Source organism: Cuculus canorus, chromosome 26, assembly GCF_017976375.1.
Source record: "Cuculus canorus isolate bCucCan1 chromosome 26, bCucCan1.pri, whole genome shotgun sequence".
Taxonomy (NCBI): domain Eukaryota; kingdom Metazoa; phylum Chordata; class Aves; order Cuculiformes; family Cuculidae; genus Cuculus; species Cuculus canorus.
The window spans coordinates 1,896,255-1,908,894 of NC_071426.1; the positions used below are offsets into that span (position 1 = coordinate 1,896,255).

General features: G+C 50.9%; 1 protein-coding gene across 4 annotated transcripts in view; it reads right to left on the bottom strand.

The window, feature by feature from the left end:
- The window catches only part of ZMAT4 (zinc finger matrin-type 4), a 209,000-nt gene that overhangs the window by 55,774 nt on the left and 140,586 nt on the right, over window positions 1-12,640 (bottom strand). For all 4 annotated transcript variants that reach the window (XM_054049702.1, XM_054049701.1, XM_054049704.1 and 1 more), the window contains exon 6: window positions 6,028-6,255. In XM_054049702.1, coding sequence (XP_053905677.1) covers window positions 6,028-6,255 — 228 coding nt within the window. The remainder of the gene's footprint in view (window positions 1-6,027; window positions 6,256-12,640) is intronic.

Below are 12,640 nucleotides of genomic sequence, written 5' to 3' on the forward strand. Positions count from 1 at the left end.
CATCTCCTCTGCAGGATCCTGGCTGCGCCAGGAGGACCAGGGTGGCATCTCGGACCCCAGCCCGCGAGCACCGACGCGGCGGTAGTTGCTGGTGGCAGCGCCGCGGTGGCACAGGGCAGGGCTCGGTGAGCATGAAGGGCAGGAAAACAAAACACTTTCTGCTTTCTACAGATGAAGCAAACCCGGCAACAAGAAAGGGAGGGTCGGTACAAACCCCGAGACAGGACGGGGCTGCTTCTCCCGGCAGTGCACCTACAATTTAATTCCATTAGTCTTTCACCTTGGGAAAAGAGGGCAGCGATTTCAGAGCAGAATTACAGAAGTAGTCGCTTCTCGGCCTCCTCTAACGTGTTTCCACGGGAAAGACAGAGCGCAGGTGAGAGCACATTAATGCCCATTTCCTCTCTGACAGTAAGCTGAGGGCTCTCACTCCTGGCACGCGGGGCAAAGCCTGACACGAATTCTGCGTACAAATGCAGACAAGCGTTCCCAGACACCAGTTTGTTGTCTCTTTATCTGAGTGTCAGAGGGTGGATCTTCTCTCCTTCCCTCTGATGTACTTTAGCATCCCAATAGTTCCCTCGGCATCAGCGACTGCATTCGCATCACTGACGTTCCACCTGCCTCAGCAGCCCAGCAAACCACGGGCGCTAAAGCAATTCCTGTCCTCCTGGAGAAAAGGGAACTGCACATTTTAGAGTGTCTTCTTTGCACTGATTCCCTTCCATGATGATCTCGACAGATCGTTCCCAGCTTAATGGAAGGGCTCGGCTTAAAAATACTGGAGTCCTGGGATTCCTACCACAGGCTGCTGCGCTCCGTAGGAACAGTTTTAATGTACCATGTAATCGTCTCTTCTGACTTCCCACCGAATTATTTCTCTGCAGAAGTTGTTAAAGCAATTCATTTAGAACAAGTAACGTACGGCGTTCTCAAATCTGATCAGTTTATGCTTACCATAATTAACTGCAATGGGCTACAGCCATTCCCCGGCTGCATCCGCGGATGCCCAAATCACCACTTTCCTTTCTTTGAACTTACTGGCTACATGGACAATCCCACTTTTCTCAACCACCTCATACATTCCTCATCTAGGAAGCTGGCCAAACATAAAGTTAAAGATAAAGAAAAAGATTCAGAAGAGTACTTGAAAATAGCAAGTCAGCAACAACGCAGAGTATTTTAATAGTCAGTTATGTTTTTACATGTTGTGATGAACTGCAAATATACTCACAGCTGCTCTCCTTGATGCAGCAGCAATGGTTTTACAGTCAAACCCTCTTCCCACACCTGGCAGCTCCTGTTTCCTATCCTAAGCCTACAGACAGCAGCCAGGTAGCTTTGCGCAGGAGAAAGGATGGGAAACGCGGTGCGGGGCTGTCACGAGCAGTGCGTGAGCACTTTGCTGCAGACCGAGCCCTCGGACCACGCTGTGATGGTCCCACGGCAGAGATCGGGCCAAGAGAAATGAGAAACTGGTCATACTTTAAATTAAGGTAATAAGGTTCTAATGCTCAGCCGCTAATTTAACAGCATACATTAACCGCAGACTTATTGAATCTTAATTACTTGTGGAGGTGGAAACGCCATCAGCGATTACAGCTCCTGACTGGGGACATGGGTTTATTTCCACCAGCGTGTCAAGGCTGCTCAAGATCACGAATAAGGGGGAACCCTGTGCCCTTCCCTGCATCCAGCACGGGAGGGACTCCGCACTGCTCACCTCCAGACTATCCAAATTAACAGTATTCGATCTCACTGGAGATCACCAAAGCTGCCAACTCGGCTGCAGCTTCGTGAAATCCACCCAAGCCAGCACGCCGGAGCCAGCCTGCGGCAGGAAGGTCCCGACCAGAGCAGACAGCGTTAGAAAATGCTGTGCTGTCTGCATCCACATCTCCTTGTGCACCCTCACGACACATCAGCATTCCCTACCCTGCGTCATGACACGCACTCATGTAAAATTGAATGCGCCCCTATACCCATTAAATAAAATATTAACAAGTAAAAGTCATTAATGTCATTCTGCATAAAACGCATTAAAACACATTCCAGGGGAGCACTTGTTAAATCGCTTTTTACTAACCAAAAGTGACAGCACGGAACGGAAAGTATTTATAAGGCATACAAAGAAATTATGGGCTGAGAAGGAAAATGAAACTCAGCTCTTTGCTGAATTTTTCAAGATAGCATCTGCAAGTCTGACAATTTACCTGAAAATACAGAGGCTTCAGGTGGCAGCAGCCCTGCGCAGCCCTCCCCGTTCTGCTTCACTGCAGAGACTGCTGTATTTTATTCTAGGGATTCACTGCATAAACCCCTTGAGATGCACCACTTTCCGCTCCAGGGCATCCACCAGGGACCAAACACCCGCGGGGGAAGACCCACGTTCCCATGGTTTACAGGATCCCACCAAATCACCTCTGGGTACACAAGACTGGCCCTAAATCTGTCTCCATCACTACATAAAATGCCAGTTTTACTGGCAGACATCAAAGAGAGCCCAGGGTGCCTCGGCGAGCAGTTTGGCATCAGGCACAAGGCACTGAAGGGCCGGTTATGAACATTGATGTGGTAAAGGTGGGGCTGCCTATACGTGGAGTCTTCTGCTCATTTTATTCACTCCAAGGTGTTCACTTAAGCAAGGATGCGCTGAATCCACACAGCAAACCCCAGACTTCCAAACACTGCACCGGCTGTCAAAGAGAGAGCACTTTGCTGTAGGGTTTTGGCTCAGCACCAGCCGTAAGCAGAACCCGTTACTAATTAAATTCCCCATGACCGAGATCTGCCGGGCTCTGTGGCGAGACCTCTGCCCCTGCCGAGCCCACCTGCACTAGAGGAGGGACGGAAGAGAGCTCAGCGATGGACAACACCAGCCTGGAAATAAAACTGGTGAAAACGCGACCTGATGGAGCACAAACACAATTCCCTTCTGCCTGGAAGCAGTGCCTCCGGTGAAGCCGCGTCTGCTCCGTGTTGCCGAACAGGCACAAGCTGTGCGGGGAAGAGCCCAGAATTCAAGGGTTGGCACTGCATCCATTGGGTTTTTTTGCCTTTTTATGATCTGCTCCAGGATGGGCTGGAGGCAGCTCTGCAGGAAGAAAACTCATTTCATCCTTTGTTAAGGCACATCCATGCACTCTCCCAATGAGTAAGAGCATAGGGATTTCCAGCCCGGCTCTTGGAGCAACGGGTCCGGGACCGGCTGTGCTGGCGAGGCTGGAAAGCTGCACGGAGCTGCTGAGAGAACCCAGGATGGAGTCCACCTGGAGCAGCCGCGCGTGCTGCTGGGTTACCCGCAAAGCACCCTCCACTTGGCCAACGCACGTGGACTGCAGGACTGTGCGCTTGCACGTACTGCAGCTTTAATTCAATACAGACCAGAGAAACGGGGCTGTTAGTGAGGCTTTTTTTCACCCTTTTTTCTCTTCTTAGTAATTTCTGAGAAGAAAATAAGACTTCAAAGTTGCAGGATGAGCACTTGGCAAGAGGAGCCAACGCTTTTGTTTCCTATAAATATCAGTTGTCCAAAAATACATCTCTATTCTTATTCCTCCAAATACACATTCATATTTATCAATAAATATTTTATTATCACCATTATCAAAACATCAAAGGCTGCTGGAATGTTTTACTTCAGCCGACACCGCTTGTTCCAGGCTCACACAATGCATCAAATGTTCGTCTCCCACGCTAGTCAAAATAGAATTAATATTTAAGTTGTGTTGGGAGAAGCCACTGGGGGTAGTGTGGAAAGGAAATGAGTTTGCATTCTAGCAAGTGCCGAGGTAGCCAAATAAGTGCAGGCATGGAGAGCACACGGCTCTGATCCCCACTGCCGGGCGCCAGACCCGCTGGGCACGGAAAACAACGGTGGGACAGGACCTCGCTGACACCCTGGGACAGATGTCTCTGCGCAGCCACCGCTATCGTTTCTCTCACACTGAGATATGCCTTTGTCTGTCAATCGAAGGCTCTTTGCTCGGACAGAAGGCAGATCTCTTTCTGCATTGGTTGCTGGAGGAATCTGCCTCCTACAGCTGCAGAGAGGAGCTCTGGCCTCTCAGCTGATCGCCTGCAGGAGAGCGCATCACACCCTGGAGTGCAAGGGAGGCTTTCCCACAAGCACCTCAAATCCAGCGGCAGTGGACGGCTCTGCAGGACGGCAGCAGAGGGGTCAAGGACAGATTCCTTGGCTCGCTGAGCCTGGCCATGACACTTGTCACCGTTGGAAAGCCCTGGATGCTCACGGGCTGCAGACTCTGACATGAGCCTGGCAGTGCCCGAGGAGAGGACAGAACCATAGAATCATAGAATCACCAGGTTGGAAAGGACCCACTGGATCATCGAGTCCAACCATTCCTAACACTCCCTAAACCATGTCCCTCAGCACTTCATCCACCCGTTCCTTAAACACCTCCAGGGAAGGCGACTCCACCCCCTCCCTGCGCAGCTGTTCCAGTGCCCGATGACGCTTTCTGTGAAGATTTTTTTCTGCACTGGGGGATGACTGTGGCCACCACACAGCTCTGCAGTCCCCTCCACTGCCGTCGAGGGACGCTGGCAGCACCACAGTCCATTCAGCTGCAAACCCCAACCATGCACAGAACCGCAGCGAGGCTAAAAACCAACACGGGCTAACGAGTAAGCAAAGCCCTCCAATCCTTACTCTCCTAGGCACAAGCTAAATGAATAAAACACTTCACCATCGATTTATTTACAGTTAATTACAGCCTCAGCCACTCTTGAGCTTGGCACAGTTCAAAGCACCGAGTGCTTCCATGTTATTGTCCCAGGTTTTATTTGCCCGTATATTTCCAACAGCGGGCAGTGACTCAGCCCCATGAATCATTGATGGCATTGTGAGTCACACTAGGTAGCACACAGGGGATCTGGATAACTGTTACAAGGTTTGTTGGGGATGAGAAATTCACCCTACACTGCATAGTCATTAGGATTTAAAGGAAAATTATTTCATCTAGCGAGGAAAAAAAGAAAGGTATTTTCAAATGTCAACGCCACGTCGTGCTGGCAAAGCGGCCGTCGTCTCCCGCGTGGTTCTGAACATCAAACCCTGCATTTTTTCTTCACCGGCTTCAGTCAAAGGCATTGTGTGCCTGCAGGGTTATAACCAGGACCACAGAGACAACTTCCAGTGGGAGGTCTGTTCTCTAAGTTCCGTTCCTCCCAGAAGCCCACCTCTACCTCAAGAAGGCACTTTGTGCAGAGCTCAGCCCTGGCTGCATCCTCAGCTGGTACAAACCAGCCCATCTCCATCAGCGGGCACGGGGGGATCCAGGAAGTCCCTCAGCAGCACCAGCTGCCACCAGGAGGGACTGGGATGCGGAGAGGCTCCGGCAGCCACGGCTCTGGCCAGGCTGTGGCTCTGGTCCACACAAGAGGGGCTCCTGGAGGGATGCGAGGCTCAAATCCAGGGGAACCCCGGGTGCAGCCCCTGCAGGGACCCCACAGAGAGCTGGGCAGAGCTGGAACAGACAGATGGACAGACGGCTGCTCTCCCTTCAGCAGCACCACAGACAACTTGTGTTTAACATACCCACAGCAAATGCTCAGTTCCTCTTTGCTGCTGCTGACCCAGGGCCATCGCAGTGTTTTACAAGCACTAATTAAATCACAGAAGACAGCTAATGCCTCGTTCTCCATCAGGGAGATGTAGGGAGTGCTCTGCCTCCAGCAACAAACATCCCTGTCCCCATTTCCCCCGCGGGGCTGAGCACTTTAATGCGCTCTTCTCTCTCCGCTCACAGGGATAGACCACATTTGCTCAAGGACAAGAGCCAATGGAAGGGGCTATTTTAGGAAGAGGTAAAAGAAATACCTAGGAGACAACATTTAAAGGATGCCGCTAAACCTTCAGACCATCATCTTGGAGGAGGGGATGTTTTCTATAGTAGCAGGAACCTCATAAAGCAGGAAGAGCATCACAGTTTGCCCCTGGGCCAGAGGCGGGCAAGGGTGGCTTCTCAGCAGCATCTCCTGCTCTCCGCGTCACGGTGCCCTCACCTCTCAGCTCTCCCAGGTCCAGGGTCTTCCCCAGCTGCTCCAGGAGGTCAGCCCTGGCTGCATTCTTCTTGTGCTTCTTGCCGTCGTAGTGCTGCTGTGCCATCATGGGGTTGTTGAACCAGGCTGCGCAGAGCTGGCAGTACCTGTCCGAGTCCCTGCGCTGCTGCGGGGATGGTACCACTGCCGGGTTATCCGCGTGCGGCTGCTTCAGGGAGCCCAGAGCAGCTTCTGCAAAAAGGAAATGTTCAGACATGAGCTTTCGCTCCGAGTAACAGCAGCCCCTGAGGCAGAACCCACATCAGACATGGGGAATAATTAGCAGCAGTTACTGGGTCCCACTGGATATTTTGGATGGTGCTGCTCGGAAATCTACCGTTTTCCATTAAAAAAAAGCAGCATGGAAGGATAGAACAGGAGTATTCTCAGCTATCTGTGTTTCTCTAGCTGGGAACAAGGATGCTCCTATCGCGATTACACGGCTTATCACCATTATAACCAAACCCGCTAAACTCATCCTTCTGAAATTGCCACTTCCAGGAAGAAATGTCAGTGGAGAACAAACAAAACACGCAAAGCCATCTACTTCTCGAGACAGAGAGGCAGAATTATCGTTATCTCGGGATTCACATGTTTCAATTTATTTGGTCTTGGAAGGAACTGGGAAAGCTGCAGTAATTGTAAATTGTCATGGATGAAAGAAAACACTTCAGCAGTCGGTCCCCTCGCTCAAAAATCTTCACGCGGTGAGCAGACAGGGGCCGGCAACCCACAGCCTTATCTTAACCCCAATTTGCTCCCAATTCACCACGAGGCCACTCGGGAACCAAACAGGATCCCCAATTCAAAGCCGAATGGGTGACCAATCTCTACGTAACGAGTCGCACTCGGTAGCCACAGGTTTCCCCGCTTTGCTCAACATAAATCACAAAGCCACAGAAAAAACAGTTTAAAGTGAAATAAAGTTCAGATAACACCGGGATACGAAAATATAAAATGACTGGCACTTAATTATCACACCTCATTGCGAAATTCCCTTTGATGTGGTTTCCCTTTTCTTTTCTTTTCCAGATGAAATGTCTGCCATCTAAATAATTAACAAACTACGCACTCCATGACACGAGAATAGGCACATTTTAAGGGGGCGAGGAGGAGCTTGGTCTCTCTCCTTTGATCAGGATGCTCCGTGCTATTCCAGCTGAGCTCTGATGAGAGCATACACTGGCAAGCGATGAACCCACCTCAATGCCCGAGACGGGGAGTGGCAGCAGTGGGGACAAGAGCGCTCCAGTCAGAAGTGTAATTACACCTGAAGCCCACTGTGATTGACTCCGCAGCTCAAGAAAGTTAATACTGTTATAAATCTTCTGCTGACGTGCTCAGGAAGGGATGTCTGTTCTCCTTCCTCGAGGAAATTGTATCCTACATATAGCGTTACTTAAAACCTTATCCATTTCCAAGGGCTTAGGAGCATCTCTTGTTTTTGATGACAACACCCAGTTGTTGGACTCACGTGGCCGGGCTGGTGGCTGAGGCACCATCACCCTCCTTGCCAGGTCATCCTTGGAGAAACAGCTAGAGAGGAGTTTCCTCTCTCCCGCTGCTGCCGACAGCACTCGGCACAGAACGAGCTCTTTCAGGGATGAGTTAATAAAACAATGACACCGGCATTGGCTCCCATGGAAGATTTCCATGGGATTCTTTCCATGGGAAGATTTTAGCCTGGAGAAGAGGAGGCTGAGGGGAGACCTTATTGCTCTCTACAACTGCCTGAAAGGAGGTTGTGGAGAGGAGGGAGCTGGGCTCTTCTCCCAAGGGACAGAGGACAGGACAAGGGGGAATGGCCTCAAGCTCAACCAGGGGAGGTTCAGGTTGGATATCAGAAAAAAATTCTTCACAGAAAGAGTCATCGGCACTGGAACAGCTGCCCAGGGAGGGGGTGGAGTCGCCTTCCCTGGAGGTGTTTAAGGAACGGGTGGATGAAGTGCTGAGGGACATGGTTTAGGGAGTGTTAGGAATGGTTGGACTCAATGATCCAGTGGGTCCTTTCCAACCTGGTGATTCTGTGTGTGATTTCCTTCCCCCTGTTCTGCTGTCTCACCAACTGCCTGATTCATCTTGCCCCACCAGAGGATTCCTCTGTCCGGCCTCTGTTTCTCCAGCCTAGAAAGCAAGGTTGGATGGGGCTTTGAGCCCTCAATCCAGTGGGACGTATCCTTGCCCACGGCAGGGGGGTGGAACTGGGTGGGCTTTAAGATACCTTCCAACCCAAACCAATCCATGGTAATAAACATGATGCCAACACAGAAAACCTTTGTCCTTCGCCTCGGCCCCCGATGCTCCTTGCATGGAGGCCACACTCAGGCACATCTCATCATTGAGTCATCGAGTTCAGCTGAGGTCAGCGGCTGCTGCGCCGCCTCCTGAAAACCTCCTGCCAGAGCCAGGGCCGGCACATGGTGATTAAGAAAACTCAGAAGTAACGATATTGCTGTCTGAGCTAATATTATGCAAACTTTGCACATTCTTCACTCGCGAAAAGCCAACACAGCTCACCGGTTGCTCATAGCTTTTCGCCAGTACCCACGGGCAGCCCCACGGAGCCCAAGCTGCCCCGTGCAGGGATGCGCTCAGCCTCGGAGATGCTGCAGAACCCAGATTGCTGCTGGCGCCAGGGATGAGCAGCATCCAGGGCCAGGTGAGGCACCAGGATGGGGATGCAGGGATGCTGGGGCTTCTGGACCACCATAAACCACCAGTTATTATCACAGTCTGGGAGCTCTATGAGTTGCTGCTCTCCTGGCTCTAGGCAATAAAGCTAAATCTATCCAATCTTTTGGTCAGCTCTCTCCTTGTCTATACGTTATCTGCTGCCAGAGGGGAACCAGGGAGGCTGCAGTTCACAGAGCTGGTGGTGTCTGCAGGAGTTATATCTCCCACTCGCTAAAGAAATACGACGGAAGCATCCTTTGCTGCTCAGCCATCAGCTGGACCGGCAGCCCGCGGCGAGGCTGCTGGCTCGTGCTCATCCAGGAGAGAGGTGGCCAGTGGGATCGGCGCTGGGGGATGGCACCAGACCCCCGTCACCCTGCTCCGAGCCACCACAGCGCCCGTGGGCTGCAGCCCCTGCAGCACAGCCCCTGCCCGGACCCCCAGAGCCCCCCAGGGTTGCTCCTGCGGGGCAGGGATTTCCTCTTAGCGCACACACTCCCAAATGTTTTCTTGGAAAGCCACATTCCTCAGGTTCCACTCACAACAACCTGAGGTGTGCCGAACCCAGCCTGGCGACTAAGGAAAAATCCCGCACCTTCCAAACCCTCCTGAAGAGAAACAGATGAAAGTTGATGACTTCCCCACGAATGTGGATTTATCATTTTGATACGCACTACATAACCAGCACAGAACGGAAAATATCATCATCACCCCCTGAGCAGCAACACGAAAATGAATAATAAACACTCACAAAACGTCAAACGTTAAAAATGTTTCTCCATCTGAAACACAAACATAAAAGCTGCTGGTTTGACTATTTCAGGTATTTCAAAATGCTAAATAGCTCATGACAGTCTGCCTTACGTTCCCGTTTGCTGTGGGAGGGAAGTGAGAAAGTCTGACTTTGCTGCAAGAGGCAAAATACAAAGTTAGAAACACTTTAGCGCTCTGGCAATGAACTCGTGTTTGACTTATTCCTTGCACAGAAAGCTTTTTATTCATAGCTGTATTTAAATGGCACCCAAGGTTTTATCCTTTCCGCTCTCCGGGAACTGAGCAGGAAAGCAAGAAAATAAGAGAGCCACAAAAATGGGGTGCTGGAAATTCAGCTTTCTTCAAAGACAAAGCTGGGACTGAAGGAGATTCTGGCTGCTGTTGGATGGACCCTTGCACCCAAATATGAACCCCATTTCCTCCATCCCCTGCAGCATCCGGAGGACCAATTCCCCCTTCCCAAAACAATGCCTGCAGGGACCGCTCTGATCACTGAAGGCAGAAGGTCTTTCCCCAACCCCCCTCGGTTCTTTGTAACTCACCGTGATGAGTGGACGCGAGCTGACAGAAGACGTTGGAAATGACTAAAGGAATTCCTCAGTGACAGAGGGGACACAAAGCCTCAGAGGGCTACAACCTGCTATGGCAGGAGCAACGTAAAAGATCACAAATATTGGCCGTAGTGATGAGATATCACTCTCTTATCTTGAAGAACTTGACTGCTATGGCCCTTCTCCCTCCCCTGAGTGCACCCCCAGAGAAACAGGAGATCTGTGGTTCGTTAAGAGGTTAAAATTGAAAGGGAAGCCATAACTCCAAAAGGGGACTGAGGACAAATGTCATTTTCTATGGGACTGGTGAGAGAGAAACTCCAGAATATCAAGCAGGGGTCTGGCCAGAGGCGGAACACCATCACCAGCGCATCGGCAGAGCTGCTGCAGCGGAAGGTGATCCCAAAGCACATAGGGAGGAACGGGGGGGGACGGAACTGTTGGGACACAGAGCAGGATGGGTGCAAACATCTTCACGGCTCTAGAGACTGCACAGAGCCTCCCAGGCGAGGACAGGGAGGTCCATCCCTTACCAGTTCAGTAGAGCCGAGATAAACGTTCCACCTTGCGGCATGGAACCCATCGGGAGCCCCTGCGCTGCACCCTCTTCTGCACCGCACCACAAGGAGGAATGCTCACACGCAGACACCCCTCGATGTCTGCAGCAGGTGAGGTATCCCCAGAAATCCTTCTCTCTGCTGCTTTTCAGCTGGAAAAGGATGCGGGTCCCCCATGTTAAAAAAACTCAGGAATTCTTCCTAGATTTCCCTGCAGTTCCAACCACATTCATCACTCTTTGTTTTGTCCCCTAAACTCATTTTGTTCCTATGCAGTTTCAAGAGATGCTGTGCTCCAGAGAAAAAAAATGACAAAAAAAAGAGAATTTTACAGATTCTTTCCTCCCTTTACTCTCAACCCACTAATTAAGCAAATGCTCAACACTGAACTCCACAACAGTTTAGGGCAGGAGATTAAATATTTGTGCAAGGCTGAAAATCAGACCTTGAAGTCTGGAGGTTACTGCTTATTTTCACTTGCCTGTTGCCACTACAATACCATTTCAGATTAACCGGCTATGTTTAATCTCAGCCATAACCAGAGCACTTGGGGAACGTTGAAAACATTTTAAGCTTTTTATAATTAAAAGATTATGAGAGTTCAAATATTTGTACTGAGTCTTTCTCACTTTTTTTGATCACCCGTGAGAGTTAAAAAATACTTTAGTGTTAACAGCTTAGGGAAACACTAAATAAAGCTTTCAGCCCATGCAAGCAAGATTACCACGTTATGATGGGAATGGCAGCTTGATCTCTTTGACAAGCGATTACACCACGAGCACAAGCTGGTGCTCCCGAACCACCAGCACCCCTTCCTCCGGCACTGGGCTCATCCACGTCCCAGAGCATCAGTGAAGCATCAATGATTATCAATACCTCTTAATTGCTGCAATTGGCAGCTTACTCCTGAGCGGATCAATCCTACATTAAATGTTATTTGTCTCTTTTATGAAAATCAAAGGGAAAACATACCACAACTCATCCAAAGGTGATGTCCCACAGCTCTAGCACTGTCAGAGAGGCTCCGGGACTGAGTGCACCCAACAGCCCCTTAATGATAGGGGTTAGAGCAAAGAACACCACCAGCACTTCCAGCCTCTATCTCCGGGGTCTCAAAGTCGATGCTGAAATGCTGAGAGCCCTTCTGGCAACTTGGGCTTTAAGGATGACGTGCAAATGCCTCTAGTGTGCTCTTCCATGGAGCTGGGGAAGAAAAACGCTAGATAATGTCGGTGAGGAATTCCTGTTGAAAACAGCACAGCCAGAGCTCAAATCCTGCCCAGTTGCTGGGGACAGAGTGTTCCTCCCCAGGAGCATCCAGCATCCTGGTTGTCTTTCAGGATTTGGGGGCACCGGAGCCTCTGAAGCTCTGACTGAGAGACTCAAAGCTCCCTGGTGCCAGCCCTGAAGGCTTTTTCTGAAGCTCAGAAAAACACTGCATCCAAAGGGTGCATCTCTGAGAACCACCGGAGAGGAAGGAGGTGCTTACTAATGTGTTCCTGCAGCTCAGCTTCATCAGATCAAGTGTCTGGAAGAGTTGATGAGTCCTTGAGTTACTCTCTCCTAGTGAGTTTCGCAGCTGAAGAGCCCATTAGTCTCGGAGCGGGCGGTGCAGCTCACTCGGAGCCTCTGCCAGGCTGATCCTGGTGATTAAAAAATTAGACAAACCCACACGGCAAAGCTGCAGCTCCTGGACAGCCCAGCATGGACATGGCCCTGCAGCCTCCATACCCACCAGGACCACGGCACGGCTGTCGCTGCACTCACCTGGATTTAACCAGAAACACCAGGTCCTTTGGTGGTGGAGGAGCAGATGCTGGAAGGCTGCATGGGAGGGATGGAGCTCTGAGCACGGGACAATCCACTGCCATAAGCGAGCACCCTGCCGCCCCCGGTGCCCTCTCCTTATTTGCCAGATGCAGACAATGCCTGCGGAGTCCTAACACGAGTCAGCTGCAAATTACCACTCTAGCTCCTGTCAGACCCATCCTGCTGGCTCGCTGTAGGGATGCCAGGAGCTGC